Genomic DNA, 25,804 nt, shown 5'->3' with positions numbered 1-25,804 from the left:
CACCTTAGACGGCAGTAGCCCAGTGGCTGACGAGTTTTTTAACATGTTGCAGTCACTGTGCACAATTTTCTCTTCATCCACACACAGATGGGGGAAAGACAGACGTCAGACTGACATTCAAATCGTTGTCCAGTACTCGGTGGAGTGCTCGGGCAGAGTCAACCAAGGCACAGGGAGAAATTACACCCACATTAGAGAGGCCTTCTGTGGTGTGTGCAGTGATGATAATGAGAGATACTCCCATTGAGGCCGCTGGACTACGTGCTAAATTGGACACCTTAGAGATGGTGTTCATGGCACGTTTCTAGGACGTCGTGCTTGATCGGTTCCACGCTACAAGCATGCACCTACAGACAAGTGACATTGACATACTCTTAGTTCTTTCGGTAAAGTCACGTAGGTAAAAAATGAAATTAATAAAAATAAAACAATAAAAATCACGAGGTTTCGGAGGCAACACAAGTCTCTCCGTCATCATTCATTGGCTACCACATTCTGATGAGTTCCCCCCCCTCTCCTCCCCCACTCAACTTGCATTTAAGGGCTTACATCTTGAATCCTTGCCTCACTTGATGCAGCAAATCTGGCTGTGACAGTCCCACCTGATGACGGAGACTTGTGTTGCCTCCGAAACGTCGTGATTTTTATTGTTTATTTTATTAATTGCATTTTTTACCTACGTGACTTTACCGAAAGAACTAAGAGTATGAATCCTTGCAGTCACGAAAGCTTCAAATCTAGAAATGACATTGACATCTCTGTAGCAGCGCAGCTTTTGTCTTCGTTGAGGGATTTTGTGGCGGGACAGCGAGACCAGTTTGAGACTTTTGAAAGGGCGGCCTTCAATGTGAAAGGTGTCTCTCAGTCATCTGAGCACGATCTTCAGCGGAAGAGGAAACGCAAAACATTTGCAGATGAGAGCTCAGAGCCAGGTGTGACCCTTGAGGGGAGGGAGAAGTTCGAATCGAAACATTTAATGTGGTCATTGATAAGCTTGTGGCGTGCCCTGAGCATCGCTTGGATGCTTACAAGCGTTTGACCAGTCTCTTTGGAGTTCTGTTTATGTCCAATCAGGTGTCTCACAGTGATGTCAAAGCGGAAAATGTAAATGCACTTTCCGCTGCAAATCAATCAGACCTGGACATGAACTTTGCCAATAAACTCATCCAATTCTCAAGTCTTTCATGTCTGACTCTGAGGGTGAGAAGTGCCCAACTAAGTTGCTTGAGACGTTGCAGGCACTTAATCTGCGGTCGGCGTTCCTCAATGTGTTTTCGTGGCACTTCGGATTTGTCTATCTTGGCCAGTGACAAACTGCCAGGGGTGAGCGGACATTTTCTCCTTTTAGGCAGAATACAAAAATTCGCTGCGGAAGTAGCGTGTTGCCAAACGTGTCTCGGCTCATCGTCAATAGAGTCAGACCTTGTCAGACAGCGAGATGTTGACCGTCTAGTGGATGATTTTGCGAGGAGGAAGGCAAGAAAGACACCAATGTAGGAAAGCGGGGTGGGGGGCGGGGGGGGGGGGGGCTCCAGACGATATGTGCCCAGTGGCCTCACGGGACCACGATCCGGCCCTGGCCAGGTCGCGTTAGAAAACGAGCTGTATCGCTAACTGGGCCTGACCTTGTAAAATACAAGTTTCCTTTATTTCGATGTAAAGCTTCTTTCGTGACCGCAGGGATTCATCTTCTTGGTTTTTTCGGTAAAGTCACGTAGAATGGAAATAATAAAATAAAATAAAAAAACATAATAAAATAATTCTCACGACGTTTCGGCCACAACGCAAGCAGCCGTCTTCAGGTGGAGAACAGGTCTGTCAAGTAGACAGAGTCTGAATTACCGAAAGAACCAAGAAGATGAATCCCTGCAGTCACGAAAGCTTTAAATCGAAAGATGGCGATGAACTTTCAAGTAACATTTTTTTTCATGATGACGATTATTTATTAAATTTCGATTTAAAGCGTTCGTGACTGCGGGGATTAATCTTCTTGGTTCTTTCGGTAAAGTCACGTAGAAGGGAAGTAATAAAATAATAAAAATAAAACATCATAAAATAATTCTCACGACGTTTCGGCCACAACGCAAGCAGCCGTCCTCAGGTGACTTTACCGAAAGAACCAATAAGTATAACCCGTAAAAACAAAGTTTTTCACTATACATCCTTTATATGCGTGGCGGCTAGAGTCCTCTCGTCCTCTGGCTTGAGATGGCTGCCACCTATGGGTCAGATGATTGCGTTGCACCATTAAGCAATTGGTAATTAAATATAATATTTTTGTCCTAAAAAGTGTAACATTTTGGGAAATTTTTTCGCGAACATGAATTGTCACGCACAACGAGTCTGTGTGGAAAATGTCAGCTCGATTGGATCTTGGGAAGTGGGTTAAAAAACGACCGAAAGATTTGCACGGTCGTAAGCAAGCAAGCAAGTGAACTTAATATAAAGGATTTAAAAATAATTTTCCTTTCACTTTAGCACTTGTCCCAAAGGCCTGTGTAGGTGACACGCAGGATCCTTTGTCTTTTGTGTCCCACAGGGAATGTCACGGATCTTCTCTCAGCTTCCCTTCCTGCCGAAGATCCTCTCCACCGTGGTCCGGCTGTGGTTCCATCGCCTGAGCCCCCCCTCGCTGTGCCCCCCGCCACCCGGCCCCCCAGGGCTCCAAACAAACCCTGCCAGCTCCCCCTTCCTCGCAGCGCTCGCCCCCTCCTTCCGCTCGCCCGTGGAGACCCCGGTCGCAGCCTTCCGGAAGCACCTGGTGGTGAGCGTTAGGTGAGTTTTGAGTGAGTGAGTGTGTGAGTGGGTGAGTGGGTGTGCTCGCTAAACAGTACTTGCCCTAACAGTCTATTCAGGTTATACGGGGGGGGGGTGGGATCTTTGTCCTTTGTATGTGGGGAGCTACGAACCCGGCGGCGCGCACCTGGTGGTGAGCGTTAGGTGAGTGTTTTGCGTGAGTGAGTGAGTGAGTGTGTGAGTGGCTGGGTGGGTGTGCTCGCTAAACAGTACTTGCCCCAACAGTCCATTCAGGTTATACGGGGGGGGTGGGATCTTTGTTGGCTATCACTGGTGACAAGGGGGAGCCCATAGGGGTACCCTCATTCTGTTTGTAGAAGGTGCCATTCCAGGTGAAATAAGTGTTGGTGAGGCAATGCCTAACTAGCGCGGGCACATCCGAATTCAATCCATGTTGGACCAAGTCCTTAATTATTGTTAGGGTGTCAGGCACTGGGACTTTGGTAAACAGAGATACTACATCAAAACTGATGAGGATATCATCAGGAGATAGTACCATGTCCTTGACCATAGAGATTAATTGGGTTGAGTTGAGTACTTTTTCTGTCGGGAGCTACGAACCCGGCGGGCCGAGTTCGACTCCCGCTCACGGCAATTATCTGAACCATTCCTGGTCCTCCCCTAGGTCGACTCGGCCTCAAATGAGTAGCTGGCGCGGTGTGTAAACATCGCCACGAGGGAGACAAAGGCGGTCGGGCATGGTGGTGCTGGCCACCCACCCCCTCGTGTGCCGTGCCGGCCTTCGTAGGTGTCCACTCGCTAACAGCACTTGCCCCAACAGTCTGTAAAGGCTACCTGGGGGAGACCACCTCCACAATTCGAATCGAACATCTCGCGTTGAGATTATTTGGCCGCTGTAAGTTCCCACGTGATGAGCCACTTCGTTGAGCTGTGATTTGTGGCCTGGTCGCTCCTGACAAAGAAGCGAATCAGCCCGGTGGGCTTTGCCTGGCGAAGTAAGATCGAGTTCGTTTAGTTCGTTTGTGATTTAAAGCTTCTTTCGTGACTGCAGGGATTCATATTCTCGGTTCTTTCGGTAAAGTCACGTAGAAGGGAAATTATAAAATAATAAAAATTTAACATCATAAAATTTCGATTTAAAGCTTTCGTGACTGCAGGGATTCATCTTCTTGGTTCTTTCGGTAAAGTCACGTAGAAGGGAAATAATAAAAGAAATATTTTTAAAAAAATCACGACGTTTGTGTTAGCAGTCGAAACGTCGTGGGAATTTTTTTTTTTTATATTTGTATTATTTTATTATTTCCCTTCTACGTGACTTTACCAAAAGAACCAAGAATATATATATTCGTTTAGTTCGTTTGTGATTTGCATTCCTCTCCGACACTTTGCACCCCCATTGTGGGTTTTGTATTGTGTTTGTTGTTGTAACTTTCTCACCCTGCGTCTTTCAAAGAGAGCTTTCATCGCTCGTGTGTACGTTCTTACGTTGAACCTCTTCCACATTGGCACGTAACCACGTAACCACGTAACCACGTAACCACGTAACCACGTAACCAACCGCGCTAAACGGAGGTTCTGCTGCGGGAAGCTCAACAAACTATCGGCGACAAACTCGCCGCCATTCCTCCTCCACCGTCAATAAAACGAACGTCCTCATCCTGACGACGCTGCCGTTCGCAGGGACCACCACCTGCAGTTCCGCGTTGGTTCCCCTCCTCCGCCGCGCCTGGCGCACACTCTCTGCTTCCTGCGCGAAGTCTTCCAGCGGAGCCACGACGCCTCCTGCAACGCTGCCGACGTCCCCTCACTCCTCCCGTCGGCTCTGCGAGTCCTCGCTCACGTCCAAGACCCCGCCGGTGCATGCCAGGATAGGGCCCCCGAGATCCGCCGCTGATCCGCCCACCCCGCCCGTGTCCGTGTCTCGGCCGTGTGTCTCTCTGTGCCGCGTGCCTCTGGTCACCCATCTCGGTATTTGTGAGATGAGTGTCGGTTGAGGTTGTCTTTGTCTCTCTGCGCGTCTCATTCTCGTGTTGTTCAGGTCCCTCTGTCCGTACCGCGTCTGCGTGCGTGTCTGTGTATCGCTGTTTCATCCACGTGTCTCTGTTGTCCACGTCTCCGTCTCACCTGTGTCTGTCTGCCTATCTGTCGCTCTGTCTGTCAGTCTGCGTGTCCGTTGTCGGTGTGTCTTTTCTACGTCTCTATCTCATCGCTGTGTATGTGTGTCCCTCTGTGTCTCTCTCTCTCTCTGGTGTGTCTCAGTGCGGTCCCTGGCGTCCGAGCTGCTCTCTGCGATGATGGAGACGGTCCAGTCCCACCCAGACACCGTCCCAGTCTCATCCCTCCTCCCTCCGCTCAGGTACCAGCCCCCCGCCCTCACAGACACACACCAGAGGTCGCAAACGGGTTTTGATTCAATACCCCCCGTACCCGTACCCGGCCGCACCAGGGTCGCAAACGGGTAGCCGTACCCGGCCGTACCCGTACCCTACCCGTACCCGGCCGGGTATCGGGTACCTGATTGCGACCTCTGGGATGAAGCCATGTTGCAGGCGGTGGTGGGTTGATTCTAGGAACTTGAATTGTGAGAAGAGACAAGATGTTTGGAAATGAGTGACAAATAGTTACTCACCAGTGACTCACGGCCTACCCATACCCGTACCCGGCCGCACCAGGGTCGCAAACGGCTACCCGTACCCGGCCGGGTACGGGTAGCCGGGTATCGGGTAGGGTACGGGTATCGGGTACGCGGTTGCGACCTCTGACACACACACACACACACGCACGGACCTAAATCATCATCAGAATCTTTATTCATTGTGGAGGAATCCGACGAGCTTCGAAGCGCGTTTTCACAGATGTCCAAGTGACAGCAGCGACAAGTATGCGCTCACTAACTCCGCTCTGCTGACGGGCAGGAGAAGGTTCGGTGCCACACCATCCCATCGGTGTGCTCACTCTCCTGCCGTGCCTGTGCAGAAGCCAGCAAGCCGGTATCAAGGGTGAGAGGGGCATGGAGTCGTGTGAATGTCCGTGAGCACAAGGCAGATCTGAAACAAGGCAGGGCCAATTCTTCTGCCGTTGCCGATCATTGTTTTAACGCTGTGGGCTCACGCGAAATTTATTTTTTTCCAAGACGGAGGTACTCTGCAAGCCTACCAGCTACCTTCAGAGATTTGCTCATGAAGCCATCCAGATATATAAACACAGACACAGCTTCAACTGAGAGGATGGGTATCAACTGAGCAATCATTGGAAGGACGTTATTAACCGGGTAGAGTCTTAACTGACTGTGATGTTTCCATCCAACCTGCCTATATCAGCTGTTATTTCGACTCTCGGTGTCTCGCTCTCTCTCTCTCTGTGCCTGTCTCTTAGATCTCTCATGCTCGCATGTGTTTTGAATTGGACTGTCATACTCACATGCCCTTCGGATTACACGCTCTCCTCATATCTTACAGTTACATGCTAATCTCTCACGTTAACATCATGCTAATCTCTCACATTAACATCATGCTAATCTCTCACATTAACATCATGCTAATCCCTCACATTTACATAGCCTCTGCCGTGCCCTCTGATTTCTCACATTAACATCATGCTAATCCCTCACATTTACATAGCCACTTCCGTGCCCTCTAATCTCTCACATTAACATCATACTAATCTCTCACATTAACATCATACTAATCTCTCACATTAACATCATGCTAATCTCTCACATTAACATCATACTAATCTCTCACATTAACATCATACTAATCTCTCACATTAACATCATACTAATCTCTCACATTAACATCATACTAATCTCTCACATTAACATCATACTAATCTCTCACATTAACATCATACTAATCTCTCACATTAACATCATGCTAATCTCCACATTAATATCATGCTAATCCCTCACATTAACATGATGCTAATCTCTCACTTTAACATCATGCTAATCTCTCACATTAACATCATGCTAATCTCTCACATTAACATCATGCTAATCTCTCACATTAACATCATGCTAATCTCTCACTTTAACATCATGCTAATCTCTCACATTAACATCATGCTAATCTCTCACATTAACATCATGCTAATCCCTCACATTAACATAGCCACTTCCGTGCCCTCTAATTCCTCACATTAACATCATGCTAATCTCTCACATTAACATAGCCACTTCCATGCCTTCTAATTCTTCACATTAACATCATGCTAATTTTTCACATTAAAAGAGCCACTTCCATGCCCTCTAATTCCTCACATTAACATCATGCTAATTTTTCACATTAACATAGCCACTTCCGTGCCCTCTAATTCTTCACATTAACATCATGCTAATTTTTCACATTAACATAGCCACTTCCATGCCTTCTAATTCTTCACATTAACATCATGCTAATTTTCACATTAACATAGCCACTTCCATGCCCTCTAATTCCTCACATTAACATCATGCTAATTTTTCACATTAACATAGCCACTTCCGTGCCCTCTAATTCCTCACATTAACATCATGCTAATTTTTCACATTAACATAGCCACTTCTGTGCCCTCTATTTCTTCACATTAACATCATGCTAATTTTTCACATTAACATAGCCACTTCCATGCCTTCTAATTCTTCACATTAACATCATGCTAATTTTTCACATTAACATAGCCACTTCCATGCCCTCTAATTCCTCACATTAACATCATGCTAATTTTTCACATTAACATAGCCACTTCCATGCCCTCTAATTCCTCACATTAACATCATGCAAATTTTTCACATTAAAAGAGCCACTTCTGTGCCCTCTAATTCCTCACATTAACATCATGCTAATTTTTCACATTAACATAGCCACTTCTGTGCCCTCTAATTCTTCACATTAACATCATGCTAATTTTTCACATTAACATAGCCACTTCCGTGCCCTCTAATTCCTCACATTAACATCATGCTAATTTTTCACATTAACATAGCCACTTCTGTGCCCTCTAATTCCTCACATTAACATCATGCTAATTTTTCACATTAAAAGAGCCACTTCTGTACCCTCTAATTCCTCACATTAACATCATGCTAATTTTTCACATTAACATAGCCACTTCTGTGCCCTCTAATTCTTAACATTAACATCATGCTAATTTTTCACATTAACACAGCCACTTCCGTGCCCTCTAATTCCTCACATTAACATCATGCTAATTTTTCACATTAAAAGAGCCACTTCTGTGCCCTCTAATTCTTCACATTAACATCATGCTAATTTTTCACATTAACACAGCCACTTCCGTGCCCTCTAATTCCTCACATTAACATCATGCTAATTTTTCACATTAAAAGAGCCACTTCTGTGCCCTCTAATTCTTCACATTAACATCATGCTAATTTTTCACATTAACACAGCCACTTCCGTGCCCTCTGATTCCTCACATTAACATCATGCTAATCCCTCACATTAACATAGCCACTTCCGTGCCCTCTAATTTCTCACATTAACATCGTGCTAATCTCTCACATTAACATCATGCTAATCCCTCACATTAACATAGCCACTTGCGTGCCCTCTGATTTCTCACATTAACATCATACTAATCCCCCACATTAACATGCCAACTTCTCACATTAACATCATGCTAATCTCTCACATAAACATACCAACTTCTCACATTAACATCATGCTAATTTCTCACATTAACATCATGCTAACTTCTCACATTAACATCATGCTAATCCCTCACATTAACATAGCCACTTCCATGCCCTTTAATCTCTCACATTAACATCATGCTAATCTCTCACATTAACATGCCAACTTCTCACATTAACATCATGCTGATTTCTCACATTAACATCACCAGACTCAGCCATGACCCTTGGGCTACACCCATTTCAAAGCTTTTTAAAATTGTCCCCAAATTTCGTGATTTATTTTATACCCACGTGACTTTACCGAAAGAACCAAAGAGTAATCATCTTATGTGCAGTGTCTTTTCAAGTTTAAAGACCACTGAAATGTATCAAGGTGAGAGGTATACATTTGCGTGGAAATGTATCAACTCGTGTTCTCTCAACCACATTGTACCTGTTTCTGCCTCTCTGTGTAGTTTTCTCCATCGCTTCCTTATTGATAACAATAATTACGAACAGTTATTCATTTTCAATAATTCATACTCCTTGGTTCTTTCGGTAAAGTCACGTAGGTGAAAAAAGATAGGAATACAAATAAAGTAATACAAATAAAACGTAATAAAATACAATTCTCACGACGTTTCGGCCACAACGCAAGCAGCCGTCCTCAGGTGAAGAACAGGTCTGTCGGAAAGACAGCGTCCCAATGAGCACCGCCAAGCTTGGCAGTGTATATTTAACCTTAGAGTCGCGGTATTTTATTATGTTTTATTTTTATTATTCTATCATTTCCCTTCTACGTGACTTTAGCGAAAGAACCAAGAAGATGAATCCCTGCAGTCACGAAAGCTTTAAATCGAAATTTTATTATGTTTTATTTTTATTATTTTATTATTTCCCTTCTACGTGACTTTACCGAAAGAATCAAGAAGATGAATCCCTGCAGTCACGAAAGCTTTAAATCGAAAAATGAAAATAGAAACAACTAAATTAAATCACGACGTTTCGCGCACAACACACAAGCGTCCTTCTTCAGCGAAAACATTTGCACCTGATGACGGATGCTTGTGTTGCGCCCGAAACGTCGTTATTTAATTGAGTTATTTCTATTTTTATTCTTTATTTTATATTTTTTATTTTCACCTACGTGACTTTACCGAAAGAACCAAAACGTATGGAATCCATGCAGTCACGAAAACTTAAAATCTAGTATCAATAATTCATCATTATTAATAATCAATTACTATTAATCATGATGTATTATTGTTATTGATGCGTCGTCCCTCGCAGTTGTGACCCAGCCCAGAACCGCTTATTTGCCGGGCTGAATGTACTGCCCGGCTAAAACATCTAATGAATATTAAACGCTCCAACTTTATTCCGAGATTTTTAAATAATGGGGAGGGTGTGGGGTGGGGTGGATGGGGGAGCAAAAAAAAAGAGATAAAGTTGCCGCCTGAATATTCAACGGCAGTATTTTTCATTTTTTCGGCTGTTGTTGTTGCTGCAAGAACGCCACAAACAAAAATAAATCTCGTTAGTTTTAATGGAAATTAAAAGCACTGCTGCCCCTGGGCTACCGTAGCGTTCGGATTTAACATAATCTATGAAATTGCTTAGCGAGTTTTATTTTATTTATAATTTTTCCGCCGCACGCAAAAGTTGCGGGAGCGTCGCTTCGGGGCGATTGGATGCTCTTGCTCAGGAGTTGAGTCGCTGCTCTAAATGAGCATAGCGATGATTATTAGCATATTTAGTACGGTTGGGGAGTGTTTCATGTAGACTGCGTGATGTGGTGTGGTTCTGATTGGGTGTGATTGTGGTGTGTGTACGTGTGTGTGGGAGCGGTAGTGTAGTGGTTAGCGCGCTGCGCTATGAACCCGGCGAACCGGGTTCGATTCCCGCTTACGGCCAACACCAGTGACGATTATCTGAACCGGTCCTGGGCCTCCCCTAGGTCGACTCAGCCTCCAATGAGTACCTGGTGCGGTGTGTGAACATCGCCACTGGGGAGACAAAGGAGGTCGGGCGTGGTTCTGGCCACCCACCCCCTCGTGTGCAGTGCCGGCCTTCATAGGTGCTCGCTAACAGCACTTGCCTCTACAGTCTGTTAAGGCTATACGGGGGATCTTTATCTTTGTGTATGTGGGAGCGGTAGTGTAGCGGTTAGTGCGCTGCGCTACGGACCTGGTGACCCGAGTTCGATTCCCGCTCACTCAAACTACAAACTTTTATGTTTACCGGGTAAGGGTTTTGTCAGGAGAGACTTGGCCATCGCGAACGACAGCTCACACCAAGTGACTTCTCATCGCGTGCGAATTCACATCAGCAGCAGCCCAACACTCCAAACGCGTGTTTCTAAACGTGGAGGGAAAAACGAGAGGGCTCGTAGAAAAATCCACGCGACCACGGGGAGAACATGCAAATAACAGTGGCGAATATTTGAACTGGTCCTGGGCCCTCCCCTAGGTCTACTCGGCCTCAAATCAGGACCTGGTGCGGTGTGTAAACATCGCCACTAGGGAGACAAAGGTGGCTGGGCGTGGTGCTGGCCACCCACACACCCTCGTGTGCCGTGCCGGCCTTTGTAGGTGTAACTCGCGAACAGCACTTGCCCCTACAGTCTGTTAAGGCTATCGGTGGGTCTTTGGCTTTGTGTGTGTGGGATGAGGTGGAGTGGTGGCGCAGTGGTTAGCACACCCGCCTACTAACCTGCCGATGGCCCGGGTGTAATTCTCACTCGCAACCAATCACGGTGGCACATATTTGAACCCGTCCTGGGCCTGCCCTGGGGTGGCCTCGGCTTTAAATGAGTAAATGAGCGCCTGGTACGGGGGAGACAAAGGTTGGCTAGCTGATGGTCCTGGCCACCAGAGGTCGCAAACGGGTTTTGATTCCTTACCCGTACCCGGCCGCACCAGGGTCGCAAATGGGTACCCGTACCCGTACCCGGCCGGGTACGGGTACCCGTTCCCTACCCGTACCCTACCCGAAATGAGTGATAAACGGTTACTCACCAGTGACTCACGGCCTACCCGTACCCGGCCGCACCAGGGTCACAAACGGCTACTCGTACCCGGCCGGGTACGTGTAGCCGGGTATCGGGTAGGGTACGGGTATCGGGTACCCAGTTGCGACCTCTGCTGGCCACCCACCCCTCAGGGCAAGTGCCGTTAGCGAGGAACCCATGTGGTGTGGGCGGTGTGAGCCAGCGACTTTCCTGGATTCCGTTTGTCTCGCCAGATCCTCAATCGACCGAGTTAGGTGATCACTGTCCATTGATGTTGGCTGTGGGGCCGGGAGATGAACTCAGGTTCTCCGGGTTCGTAGTGCAGCACGCTAACCACCGTTCCGCCACTACGCCACATACACAGAGTCACAGGCACTCGCACGTCCACTCACTCATTCGCATGTAAACTCACTCATTCGCACGTGTAATGGGTTCCGGAGACACTTGTAGAGGTAACTTCTTTATTACAATACAACACTCCAACAGTCCTCATACTCTGTTACAGCCTAGATACACAGCCTAGGTACACAGCCTAGGTACACAGCCTAGTTACACAGCCTAGGTACACAGCCTAGGTACACAGCCTAGATACACAGCCTAGGTACACAGCCTAGGTAGACAGCCTAGGTGCACAGCCTAGGTACACAGCCTAGGTACACAGCCTAGCGACACAGCCTAGGTACACAGCCTAGATACACAGCCTAGGTACACAGCCTAGGTACACAGCCTAGGTACATAGCCTAGCGACACAGCCTAGGTACACAGCCTAGGTACACAGCCTAGGTACACAGCCTAGATACACAGCCTAGGTACACAGTCTAGGTACACAGCCTAGGTACACTACTCTGGCTACGCCCTGGGGTCCTCCGGCTACAACTCTCCTAGGGGAGGCTATCTGACCCGACCCAGCCAAGGTGCGGGTCTGGACTCTGGCTTCCTCGGAACTCGCCCTCACAAGGACGTAGAGCCGGGAGTCCCAGAGTTCCACCACTGGCCCTCACAGCGTCCCGGCGCTTACAAGGACAAGCGGGACGAGGGGGTCCAGGGTCCTAAGCTGGCTGGCTGGCTGGTCTTGGCTCTTGAGCTACAACTGGCCCCGATCGGCCAGGGAGCTGCCCTTTTATGCCTCGTCCCCAACGAGGGGTGGGGTTGTGTGCGCCCCCAGATATCCCACAGAGCACACACAGCCCCCCCCCCCCCCCGTTGGTGGCGCCAAGGGGCTTAAGTGGCTGGGGTGCCTGGGATCCTAGCGCCTGGCGCCAAGAGGCTTATTTGTCTAGGATCCCAGAGCCCCCAGCAGCCCCTCCCCTCTTATGGCACTACACATGTCCACTCACTCATTCGCATGTAAACTCACTGAGTACAAGCCCTTACATATTTGACATTCGACCCATGAGCCACGGTTATTCAAGGACAATTATCAATTTTTTTAAAAATAATAAAAATTTCCAAACGTAATGTTTTACAAATATAGCTTCGTTTAAGGCTGAGTCGACCTAGGGGAGGGCACAGTACAGCTTGACTTGCCTTGTGGCACTAATGGTATTTTTTCATGCAGGTGGCCCGTTCGTAGCGCAGTGCGCTAACCACTGTGCCACTAGTCCTCGCGCCTACACACACGCGCACACATATATATAAACACTTACAAACAAGCTTGCACACATGTATATCTACGCACGCACGTGCATGAATACTTACAAAGATCCCCCGTGTAGCCTTAACAGACTGTAGGGGCAAGTGCTGTTAGCGAGCACCTATGAAGGCCGCAACGGCACACGGGCGGGTGGGTGGCCAGCACCACGCCCGACCACCTTTGTCTCCCCAGTGGCGATGTTTACACACCGCACCAGGTACTCATTTGAGGCTGAGTCGACCTAGGGGAGGCCCAGGACCGGTTCAGATAATCGTCACTGGTGTTGGCCGTGAGCGGGAATCGAACTCGGGTCGCCGGGTTCATAGCGCAGCGCACTAACCGCTACACCACCGCTCCCCAAATAAATACTTACACACGCACTTGCACACACACTTTCAAAAGACAAAGATCTCCCGTGTAGCCTTAACAGACTGTAGGGGCAAGTGCTGTTAGCGAGCACATATGAAGGCCAGCACGGCACACGAGGGGGTGGGTGGCCAGCACCACGCCCGGCCGCCTTTGTCTCTATAGTGGCAATGTTTACACACCGCACCAGGTACTCAAGTGAGGCTGAGTCGACCTAGGGGAGGCCCAGGACCGGTTCAAATAACCATCACAGGTGTTGGCCATGAGTGGGAATCGAACTCGGGTCACCGGGTTCATGGCGCAAGACGCTAACCGCAACACCACCGCTAACCGCTGCACATGCACACACACACGCGCACCCACTCACTGGCACGCACACACACACTCACACAGCCACCAGCATCCCTGGCTTCATGAATATTCATGTCGGCTTGTGTATGGTCAAGTAACTGCACTCCGTAATGAGTGGGAAAGCGGGTAAGAGCTGGGGGAGAAATGTTACCATGGTACAAATTAGCCGTGTGCATGTCTGTGTGTGTGTGCGCCAGAGGTGTGGACTCGAGTCATGTGACTTGGACTCGAGTCAGACTCGAGTCATGAATTTGATGACTTCAGACTCGACTTGGACTTGCATAACAATGACTTTGTCCCACCTCTGGTGTGCGCGTGTTTTTATATATATGTGCATGAGTGTGCGCGAGCGTGTGTAGGTTTCTGTTTGGCTATGTATGTGTACATGCGAGTGAGTGCATTCGTATGATATTCTGTGTGTGAGGAGCGGTGGTGTAGCGGTTAGCGCGCTACGCTACATACCCGCCGATCCGAGTTCGATTCCCACTCACGGTCAACCCCGGTGACGATTATCTGAACCGGTCCTGGGCCTCCCCTAGGTCGACTCAGCCTTAAATGAGTACCTGGTGCGGTGTGTAAACATCGCCACTGGGGAGACAAAGGCGGTCGGGCGTGGTGCTGGCCACCCACCCCCTCGTGTATCGTTCCGGCCTTCATAGGTGCTCGCTAACAGCACTTGCCCCTACAGTCTGTTAAGGCTATACGGGGGATCTTTGTGTGGCTGTGTGTGTACGTATGTGGCTATGTGTGTGTGTGTGTGGCTATGTGTGTGTGTGTGCGTGTAATTCTCTGTACGCAAGCGTGTTTTTCTCTCTGTGTCTCTCCGTATCTTTCAATTTCACTATTTTATCCGTGTCTGTTCTTGCTATCCTATTTCATTGCCCATCTCCCTCTCATCCCATCTCTGCTCCCTCGCTGCACATTTTCAATTAAAAATCACAAACAAATGCAATTACATTTTTAGCCTCAAACCCAACCTGAAATTCGTCCAAAAACTCGCAACTACATCGGCAGCATAAACATGATATGCAAAATAAATGAATGCAGACAAATAAATAGGATCACTGTTTTTTTACCAAAAGTATACGTGTGTCTTGAGATCAGGTTTCAGGATCTGTGTCTTGAGACCAGGTTTCAGGATCTGTGTCTTGAGTTTAGACCGTGTTTTAGGATCTGTGTCTTGAGTTTAGACCGTGTTTTAGGATCTGTGTCTTGAGACCAGGTTTCAAGATCTGTGTCTTGAGTCTAGACCAGGTTTTAGGATCTGTGTCTTGAGTTTAGACCGTGTTTTAGGATCTGTGTCTTGAGTTTAGACCGTGTTTTAGGATCTGTGTCTTGAGTTTAGGCCAGGTTTTCGGATCTGTGTCTTGAGTTTAGACCGGGTTTTAGGATCTGTGTCTTGAGTTTAGACCGGGTTTTAGGATCTGTGTCTTGAGTTTAGACCGGGTTTTAGGATCTGTGTCTTGAGTTTAGACCGGGTTTTAGGATCTGTGTCTTGAGTTTAGACCGGGTTTTAGGATCTGTGTCTTGAGTTTAGACCGTGTTTTAGGATCTGTGTCTTGAGTTTAGACCGTGTTTTAGGAATTGTGTCTTGAGTTTAGACCGGGTTTTAGGATCTGTGTCTTGAGCTTAGACCGGGTTTTAGGATCTGTGTCTTGAGTTTAGACTGGGTTTTAGATCTGTGTTTTGAGTTTAGACTGGATTTTAGGATCTGTGTCTTGAGTTTAGACCGTGTTTTAGGATCTGTGTCTGAGTTTAGACCGTGTTTTAGGATCTGTGTCTTGAGTTTAGACCGGGTTTTAGGATCTGTGTCTTGAGTTTAGACCGTGTTTTAGGATCTGTGTCTGAGTTTAGACCGTGTTTTAGGATCTGTGTCTTGAGTTTAGACCGTGTTTTAGGATCTGTGTCTGAGTTTAGACCGTGTTTTAGGATCTGTGTCTTGAGTTTAGACCGTGTTTTAGGATCTGTGTCTTGAGTTTAGACCGTGTTTTAGGATCTGTGTCTTGAGTTTAGACCATGTTTTAGGATCTGTGTCTTGAGTTTAGACCGTGTTTTAGGATCTGTGTCTTGAGACCAGGTTTCAAGATCTGTGTCTTGAGTCTAGACCAGGTTTTAGGATCTGTGTCTTGAGTTTAGACCGTGTTTTAGGATCTGTGTCTTGAGTTTAGACCGTGTTTTAGGATCTGTGTCTTGAGTTTAGGCCAGGTTTTCGGATCTGTGTCTTGAGTTTAGACCGGGTTTTCGGATCTGTGTCTTGAGTTTAGACCGGGTTTTAGGATCTGTGTCTTGAGTTTAGACCGGGTTTTAGGATCTGTCTCTTGAGTTTCGACTGTGTTTTAGGATCTGTGTCTTGAGTTTAGACCGTGTTTTAGGATCTGTGTCTTGAGTTTAGACCGTGTTTTAGGATCTGTGTCTTGAGTTTAGACCGGGTTTTAGGATCTGTGTCTTGAGCTTAGACCGGGTTTTAGGATCTGTGTCTTGAGTTTAGACTGGGTTTTAGGATCTGTGTCTTGAGTTTAGACCAGGTTTTTTTTGGATCCGTGTCTGGAGTTTAGACTGGATTTTAGGATCTGTGTTTTGAGTTTAGACTGGATTTTAGGATCTGTGTCTTGAGTTTAGACCGTGTTTTAGGATCTGTGTCTGAGTTTAGACCGTGTTTTAGGATCTGTGTCTTGAGTTTAGACTGGGTTTTAGGATCTGTGTCTTGAGTTTAGACCGTGTTTTAGGATCTGTGTCTGAGTTTAGACCGTGTTTTAGGATCTGTGTCTTGAGTTTAGACCGTGTTTTAGGATCTGTGTCTGAGTTTAGACCGTGTTTTAGGATCTGTGTCTGAGTTTAGACCGTGTTTTAGGATCTGTGTCTTGAGTTTAGACCATGTTTTAGGATCTGTGTCTGAGTTTAGACCGTGTTTTAGGATCTGTGTCTTGAGTTTAGACCGTGTTTTTGGATCTGTGTCTTGAGTTTAGACCGTGTTTTAGGATCTGTGTCTTGAGTTTAGACCGTGTTTTAGGATCTGTGTCTTGAGTTTAGACCGGGTTTTAGGATCTGTGTCTTGAGTTTAGACCGGGTTTTAGGATCTGTGTCTTGAGTTTAGACTGGGTTTTAGGATCTGTGTCTTGAGTTTAGACCGGGTTTTAGGATCTGTGTTTTGAGTTTAGACCGGGTTTTAGGATCTGTGTCTTGAGTTTCGACTGTGTTTTAGGATCTGTGTCTTGAGTTTAGACCGTGTTTTAGGATCTGTGTCTTGAGTTTAGACCGTGTTTTAGGATCTGTGTCTTGAGTTTAGACCGGGTTTTAGGATCTGTGTCTTGAGCTTAGACCGGGTTTTAGGATCTGTGTCTTGAGTTTAGACTGGGTTTTAGGATCTGTGTCTTGAGTTTAGACCAGGTTTTAGGATCCGTGTCTTGAGTTTAGACTGGATTTTAGGATCTGTGTTTTGAGTTTAGACTGGATTTTAGGATCTGTGTCTTGAGTTTAGACCGTGTTTTAGGATCTGTGTCTGAGTTTAGACCGTGTTTTAGGATCTGTGCCTTGAGTTTAGACCGGGTTTTAGGATCTGTGTCTTGAGTTTAGACCGTGTTTTAGGATCTGTGTCTGAGTTTAGACCGTGTTTTAGGATCTGTGTCTTGAGTTTAGACCGTGTTTTAGTATCTGTGTCTGAGTTTAGACCGTGTTTTAGGATCTGTGTCTTGAGTTTCGACTGTGTTTTAGTATCTGTGTCTTGAGTTTAGACCGTGTTTTAGGATCTGTGTCTTGAGTTTCGACTGTGTTTTCAGGATCTGTGTCTTGAGTTTAGACCGTGTTTTAGTATCTGTGTCTTGAGTTTAGACCGTGTTTTAGGATCTGTGTCTTGAGTTTAGACCGTGTTTTAGGATCTGTCTTGAGTTTAGACCGTGTTTTAGGATCTGTGTCTTGAGTTTAGGCCGTGTTTTAGGATCTGTGTCTTGAGTTTAGACTGTGTTTTAGGATCTGTGTCTTGAGTTTAGACTGTGTTTTCAGGATCTGTGTCTTGAGTTTAGACCGTGTTTTAGTATCTGTGTCTTGAGTTTAGACCGTGTTTTAGGATCTGTGTCTTGAGTTTAGACCGTGTTTTAGGATCTGTCTTGAGTTTAGACCGTGTTTTAGGATCTGTGTCTTGAGTTTAGGCCGTGTTTTAGGATCTGTGTCTTGAGTTTAGACTGTGTTTTAGGATCTGTGTCTTGAGTTTAGGCCGTGTTTTAGGATCTGTGTCTTGAGTTTAGACTGGGTTTTAGGATCTGTGTCTTGAGTTTAGACCGGGTTTTAGGATCTGTGTCTTGAGTTTAGACTGTGTTTTAGGATCTGTGTCTTGAGTTTAGGCCGTGTTTTAGGATCTGTGTCTTGAATTTAGACCGGGTTTTAGGATCTGTGTCTTGAGTTTAGACCCTGTTTTAGGATCTGTGTCTTGAGTTTAGACCGTGTTTCAGGATCTGTGTCTTGAATTTAGACTGTGTTTTAGGATCTGTGTCTTGAGTTTAGACCGTGTTTTAGGATCTGTGTCTTGAGTTTAGACCGGGTTTTAGGATCTGTGTCTTGAGTTTAGACTGTGTTTTAGGATATGTGTCTTGAGTTTAGACTGGATTTTAGGATCTGTGTTTTGAGTTTAGACCATGTTTTAGGATCTGTGTCTTGAGTTTAGACTGGGTTTTAGGATCTGTGTCTTGAGTCTAGACCAGGTTTTAGGATCTGTGTCTTGACTTTAGACTGGGTTTTAGGATCTGTGTCTTGAGTTTAGACTGTGTTTTAGGATCTGTGTCTTGACTTTAGACCGGGTTTTAGGATCTGTGTCTTGAGTTTAGACTGTGTTTTAGGATCTGTGTCTTGAGTTTAGACCGGGTTTTAGGATCTGTGTCTTGAGTTTAGACCGTGTTTTAGGATCTGTGTCTTGAGTTTAGACCTGCTTTTATAGGTTTAGCGTCTTTAGACTGGCTCTCAGGGTCCGTGTCTTGAAACCAGACATCACGACCAGCGTCTTGACTTGAGACTGCTTCAGTGCTCTGCTCAGAGTTGTTTCCCCCTCCCGTGTGCCAGTCCGGTGGTGGAAATTACACATTCCTGTGGCCGGGGAGCCAGCGTCTCCTGAATGACGTACTTCAGTGAGACCAAGAAACATGCGTTTTAGAGTATTTGTCCGCTATACATTTCCACGTCACGAGTTGTTCCCCCCTCCGTGTATCGGTCATCCCGCGTGTTGATGATTTAGCCGTGTTAAACTAAACCGTAGGGGAGTGGCGGTGCAGCGGTTAGCGTGCCGCGCTACTGACCCGGCAAAACCTGGCTGGGATTCCCGGCCACGGCTGCCGTCCGTGGTGAGTGACACAGGAAGCGGCGCTGGGCCACCTCCAACTCTTCTCCAAAGTCGCACTCACCGACATGGTGAAGTGCGATCAAACGACAACCCGTGGCCAACACAGCAGGGAGAAGAGTTCCTTCATCCAGCTGTGGATTGACCTCCGTTTTGTTCCCCTCCACATCAAGAATCGACTTCGTGCATTTGGCTGCCATAAGTTTCCGCACGGCGATAAGCCACCAACTTCGTTGCGCCGCCCTCGTTTGCGGCGGCCGGGTCGCTTCTGACCTGAAAAAAATTCTACGTAGCTCAGTGGGGGGGGGGGGGGTCTTACACCTGGTAGAAATAAAAAAAATCGTTGAACATCATTTTAGCTCGACCACAAAGTCGTGAGCCGATCTCCACCGCGTTTCGTTTTTTTGCCTCGGGCTCGCGGGGTCCGCAAAGTCGCAAACGCCGTGACGCGCGCGTCGACACAGTTTAATCCGAGGCAGCGGTACTTTTGAAGGCTCCGTGATCTTAGCCACTCCGGCCTCGGTGTCTCCGACGCAGCCCATTGTGTGCGAACCCGCCCCTCCCCCTACACCACGAACTTGCCAGTCGTGCTCCCCGCCCGTCGATCAACCGATCGCTCCTTTCATCTTCGTCGACCGACTCTGACAAAATGTCGAGCGAGTTTTCCTTTAACTTTTTAGCGGTGGTTCGTGCCCCCCCCACCCCCCTCCCCTTCCCCACGTGACCAACGTGGCGTCGCGGGGTGTCGTCACGGGCGCAAGCGGGGCTGTTGCGCGCTTCCGACCGAGAAGGTTGCGTGAGATTTTCGCTCGCAAGACAACGTCGGGGCTCGGCAGAAAATGTTTGGCCCTCGCCTCGTTCCAATCAACAGGTGTCTGGGCGTCTCAGGTTGTACCCGACGTCGTAAAAGTTGCTCACGATCGTCCGCGCCCACAAAGATTGGCGGCGATTTGTAGCCAAGCGTCGTGGCTTTTCGCCCGGTGCCACACTGGGGGGCTCGCGTTTCAATTTTCGCCGCAGAAATAGCTCGCAAGTGAGAGAAGTAGTTTTGTTTTTTCGACACGTTGCTTGCGCTTGGGGTTAGGTTGTGTTCATGTGGCAGATAAAGCCGGCCGTTTTAATTTTCAAACCGAATTTTACATTTTATTAAATCTCCTTGGGCTTAAATTCGCGCCTCGCGATGGCATTTAAATGTTTTCACGAGAAGCTTTTTGTTGTTGTTATTATAAAAAATAAATTCAATCTCGGGATTAGCGTTCGCGGGCTAAGGACCGACGGTCGAATGCGGCGGCCGCTTTTTAATTTGCGGCGCGAACCGGGTGACCTCAGTCCGTCGGATGAAAACCCTTGGCTCGGACTCGAGCGATATTTCCATCGGATTCGTCAACGACAAGTCACCCACTTTCAACAAAAACCTCCGCCGTGCTTGTTTGGGCCGAACGGCAAAACGGCGCGCGTCCGTGTGTCTTTTATCCACCCCCCCCCTCTCACCCCCCCCCCCCCCCCCCCCCGTTTGCGCGCTTATTGTTTATTTATTTTCCAATATTTTTTTAGTCGCTACACAAATTGATGGATGCACATCGCTGGTTTCCAGTAATTGTCAAACAAGGCGTATGATCGCATGCGACAAGCTGACAGCAAACATTACCTTCCAAGTGTGCACGGGTTGATACCTGCCCCTTTCGTGTCGGGCGGCTAGACGGGGGGGGTGGTGGTGGTGGTGGCGGGGGATGGGGTGTGTTCTCGTGACCATCGCAAACATTTAAAAAAATATTTTGCCGTCGACGTTGGAAAGACGTTCGCTCGTGAGCGACGAGCCGGCGGGGGGGAGGAAGAGGAGATGGAGCCGCGCCGGGCAAACGTACGGAGCCGTAAACGCGAGCGTGGCGGGAGCAAAATGTTTTTATTCATTACGTTCCAGGACGAATCTGGAAGATGGTATAAATTGTACAACCGGGTACCGTCTCTCCGTTTAGAACCTCCGTAGACTTGGCCACGGGAGTCTCGCCGCCGCTCTGAGAGAGCGATCGGGGGCGGACGCTCGGTCCTCGGTGACGCGACGCGCCGGTTAAGGGCGCGAATTCGGGATGGAAGAACAAAGCCTGCATCTGTACACACACACACGTGTTGGGAAATTTACCGACCAACAAAAAATGCATCTTAAAAATAATGCTAAGAAACATGTTTGTTCCGCGTCTTGCCTTCGCGAAAATTCCAACCCGCGCGTCGTTTGTTCGCGTACTCGGTAAACTAAAACAGAAAAGGCGAAATCGCCATGATCCACGCGGGCGCGAACGTAACCCCCTTCCGCTTTCGTCGGTATGTAACGTGGGGAGAAACTTTTTTAAATTTGTCTTGTAAAAATAACGGAGGCTTTATCGAGCAAAATCCCTTTACGATCTTTAAACTGAAATTGCCACCTTGGTAAACACAAACTTACTCCCCCCCCGCCCGCCCCATCGCCTGAAACGGACGCGCACGCACGCACGCACGCGTTTGACGGTGGCAAGACAATGACGATGATGGCGCTCGTAGAAGCACTAGTAATATTAATTATGAATGTATAAAAATGTAAATGTAAGGCTCCTGGCGTAATTTCTAGTCAAGCGATGGAAATATTTCATTTGGCCCTAGGAGATCCAGTGACCGCTTTTACAGCAGGGCGAAGGAAAGAGAAAAAGCAAAAGCAACAAGCAATAATTGACAGGTCCGTTTCGTGCTTTTTGCCCGTCTCATTCGCTGTGACATTCCGTTTCCTTATTTAATAATTTCGCGACGATCAACCGTAACGTTCGGCGTTGGTGCAATTTTATTTTTTTCTTTCTCTCTCGCGTTTTCGTAAATCTCGCGCGGGGCAAAAGCCCCCCCCCCCCTCCGTTCGTAGTCGAAAGCGGGGCCCCCTCCCCCGCGGAAGTGGACGTCAAGGAGCTAGCGCTGAGATCCCTTCGCCGTCACGTGACGCTCCGGGTCTCGCACCACATGCACGGCGCGCGAGGCGATGCAGCTATCTCGGCGGTGCACACTTGGCCTGCCTAGCCCCGTGCGAAGAACGTCACGGGGTCTTTAGCGTCGACTGTCGAGTGAGAAGCGGTCGTGTTTGCACGGTTGATACCACACGGCGGTATTTACCAGGGCGGCCACTGGTCCCCGACCCGCAAATCTCTCGAGCGAGGACAAACATTTATTAAATCCTTTATATTAAGTTCACTTGCGCGCTTGCTTGCTTACGACCGTGCAAATCTTTCGGTCGTTTTTTAACCCACTTCCCGTGATCCAATCGAGCTGACATTTTGCACACAGACTCGTTGTGCCAGACAATTATTTTGGTGAAATTTTTTTTACAAAATTTTACACTTTTTAGGACAAAAATAAATTATATTGAATTACCAATTGTTTAATGGTGGCAGGCAATCATCTGACCCATAGGTGGCAGCCATCTCAAGCCAGAGGACGAGAGGACTCTAGCCGCCACGCATATAAAGGATTTATAGTGAAAAACTTTATTTTTACGGGTTAATTTTTTAGTCTTGCCTCTTGCAAGCCGCGTTTTCGTGTTTTTCTGGCTCCACTCCAGTGGACCGTGAGCGCTGCTCGCAGAACGTACGGACTTGTGTTGCGCGTATCATGCGGCATGTGGGTGAGGTTTAGCGACGAATTATAGTCGATTATCGATTATGTATCATTACCCGGCGGGTGCGGGGGGGGGGTGGCGCCGGATTTTCGAAATCGCCGCATAATCTCTACATCATGATTTAAAATAGCTGCTTTTTGTGTGTGACAATGTTTGTAGATGTTATGTGATTTTTTGTGTTTTAAATGTGTTTATTATGTGCAATTGGCATAGATAAACATACAAAATAGACGAAGAAATATCTTTAAGAAGTTACCGTATTTACTGTACCGTACTTACCACTTCAATCTCAAAGACTCTGCACTGGCTGATGTATATATATATATATACACGTGCAGAATCTTCATTGTTTAAGTTGTATGTAGTGTATAATGTTCTGTGTATAATATTTAACAATAAAATCAAGCGGAGATACTGTTTTCGTCACGCGCACCGTGCCGATCGCCAAACCAGTGGTGGAGCCAGTGGGGGGGGGGGGGGGGGGGGGGTGGCACGTGCCCCCCCCCCCAATGATCCGATCGAAATCTCTAATTTCGATCGGACCATTGGGGTTTATTAGTAACTAGCTGTACTTGGATCAGAGGTCGCAAACGGGTTTTGATTCCTTACCCGTACCCGGCCGGGTACGGGTACCCGTTCCCTACCCGTACCCTACCCGAAGTGAGTGACAAACGGTGACTCACCAGTGACTCACGGCCTACCCATACCCGGCCGCACCAGGGTCGCAAATGGCTACCCGTACCCGGTCGGGTACGGGTAGCCGGGTATCGGGTAGGGTACGGGTATCGGGTACCCGGTTGCGACCTCTGGCTTGGATCCAGCACGCCCGGCCGCCTTTGTCTCCCCAGTGGCGATGTTCACACACCACAGCAGTTACTCGTTTGAGGCTGAGTCGACCTAGGGGAGGCCCAGGACCGGTTCAAATAATCGTCACCGGTGGTGGCCGTGAGCGGGAATCGAACTCGGGTCGCCGTAGCGCAGCGTAGCGCTAACCACTACGCTACAATGCGTTACGCTTCCACATGCGCGGGTCACGTGACAGATTTGACGTCACAGCTCACTTGCCGTGCAAAAAATGTTTGCATTATTGAGCTCCCCCCCCCCTCCCCCAAAAAAGTGTATTTTTATAATGTTTGCATGGTGTACAGTCTGTAAAGTACCCACATGACAAATGTCAAGTTTGTTGCATGTCGGGAAGTATGCTAAACATTTTGAACAGACACACACAATCACAACTTTCCCTTTTATATACATGAAAATAAATCGGCATTTTGCGACTCTCAGTGCCACCGCGTGGCATATTATTACGTGCCAGGGACTCTATGAGATGATAGGACAATAGTCTGAGTCTATAATTGGCAATAAGTAACGGCAAAGCGGTTATAAGTGACTCACAGAATTGTGCGCAGTTGTGTCTACAGGACACGACTTCCCTGAAGGCATTCACCTTCAGCGAGCGCGATGCCGATCACACAACGCGGTTCGAATAGAAAGCAAAGGACAAATCCTTACTTACTAACAACTCCTCTATCATTTCTCATTGCTGGAGGGGTTTCCCCCGCCCCCCCTACCTGAAAATCCTGGCTCCGCCACTGTGCCCGGCACCGTCGTTCAAGTTCAGGTTCATGTATTAGGTGTAGCCCTGTGAGCCATTCGGCTCTTGAATCGGGTGCAACCGCAACAAACAGAAAAAACATGAACAAAAAAACATCTTAAAGTGAATATGTGACTGAGTGCAAACAGAAAATCCAAGAAAAGACAGCAAAATGTTGCAGAAAAAGCACCAACGCTGTGCACAAATCCCAGTGGGATGCAAGTCAAACAACCAACAACAACAACCACAAGACCACTTAGATTAAGGCCATCAGTCTAACTCTGTACTTCAACAAACATGGCCAAACCAAAAAACTTTTCAAAAATCACCAAAATAAAGCCATAAAAGCAATGAAACAGTGATCACAGGAACTGTGACCGAATTTTCACAATAAACGGCATAAACAACACGTACTACCAAACTCTGCAGCCATAGCTGGCTGCATGAGTCACTCCACAACAGCAGCAGGAGCATCAGTCGGAGTATCAACATTTTTCAATGCACCTTTAAGATCAGCGCACTAAATCAAAACACAAGATCATACTTTGCAGCGATCGTCCGGTGCAATGTTGGAAGCAGCAGCCGGCTGATCGATGACCAACTATACGTGGGTTTCAATGAACCCAGGAGAGAGAGAGAGATAATGTTTGTGTTGTGGGACAGGTCGTGGCAAAACTGGTCATCAGTTTAATATCATCCACAATAGAGTTTTTTTGGGTTAGATCGCGTAAATGTATAAATGTGTCGTTAAACCCTCCACCACCCGACACAGCCAACTAGTGAGGGTTGTGACGTTAACAGAACGTGGCCAATTCGTCACTAATACACCACTAGTGTATTGTGTAGTGTATAGTGTAGTGTATAGTAGTGTAGGGTTATAGTAGTGTATAGTGTAGTGTATAGTGTAGTGTATAGTGTAGTATACTAGTACAGCACTAGTGTATAGTGTAGTGTATAGTAGTGTAGGGTTATAGTAGTGTATAGTGTAGTGTACTGGTACAGCACTAGTGTATAGTGTAGTGTATAGTAGTGTATAGTGCAGTGTATAGTAGTGTATAGTGTAGTATACTAGTACAGCACTAGTGTATAGTGTAGTGTATAGTAGCGTAGTGGTATAGTAGTGTATAATGTAGTTATTAGTGTAGTGTATAGTGTAGTGTACTGGTACAGCACTAGTGTATAGTGTAGTGTATAGTAGTGTAGGGTTATCGTAGTGTATAGTAGTGTAGGGTTATCGTAGTGTATAGTAGTGTAGGGTTATCGTAGTGTATAGTAGTGTAGGGGTATAGTAGTGTATAGTGTAGTGTACTAGTACAGCACTAGTGTATAGTGTAGTGTATAGTAGTGTATAGTGTAGTGTATAGTAGTGTATAGTGTAGTGTATAGTAGTGTAGTGTATAGTAGTGTAGTGGTATAGTAGTGTATAGTGTAGTGTATAGTAGTGTAGGGGTATAGTAGTATATAGTGTAGTGGTATAGTAGTGTATAGTGTAGTGTATAGTAGTGTAGGGGTATTGTAGTGT

General features: G+C 47.2%; 2 protein-coding genes across 2 annotated transcripts in view; one reads left to right on the top strand and one right to left on the bottom strand.

Annotated features, from left to right (window-relative positions):
• Nucleotides 1–2,461: 2,461 nt before the first annotated feature.
• LOC133356984 (protein MMS22-like) overlaps nt 2,462–25,804 on the top strand; it is a 38,568-nt gene continuing 15,225 nt past the window's right edge. Inside the window, exons 1-3 of the mRNA XM_061574721.1 lie at nt 2,462–2,775; nt 4,438–4,613; nt 5,017–5,113. Coding sequence (XP_061430705.1) covers nt 2,543–2,775; nt 4,438–4,613; nt 5,017–5,113 — 506 coding nt within the window. The 5' untranslated portion in view covers nt 2,462–2,542. The remainder of the gene's footprint in view (nt 2,776–4,437; nt 4,614–5,016; nt 5,114–25,804) is intronic.
• Nucleotides 20,752–25,804, bottom strand: part of LOC133356988 (kelch-like protein 32) — a 38,239-nt gene continuing 33,186 nt past the window's right edge. Inside the window, exon 6 of the mRNA XM_061574728.1 lies at nt 20,752–21,165. Coding sequence (XP_061430712.1) covers nt 21,165 — 1 coding nt within the window. The 3' untranslated portion in view covers nt 20,752–21,164. The remainder of the gene's footprint in view (nt 21,166–25,804) is intronic.

This window comes from Lethenteron reissneri, chromosome 56, assembly GCF_015708825.2.
Source record: "Lethenteron reissneri isolate LAM-NWPU_2019-01 chromosome 56, ASM1570882v1, whole genome shotgun sequence".
NCBI lineage: Eukaryota > Metazoa > Chordata > Hyperoartia > Petromyzontiformes > Petromyzontidae > Lethenteron > Lethenteron reissneri.
The sequence above is the reverse complement of the archived record's forward strand: the minus strand, read 5'-3'. Positions and strand labels throughout refer to the sequence as shown.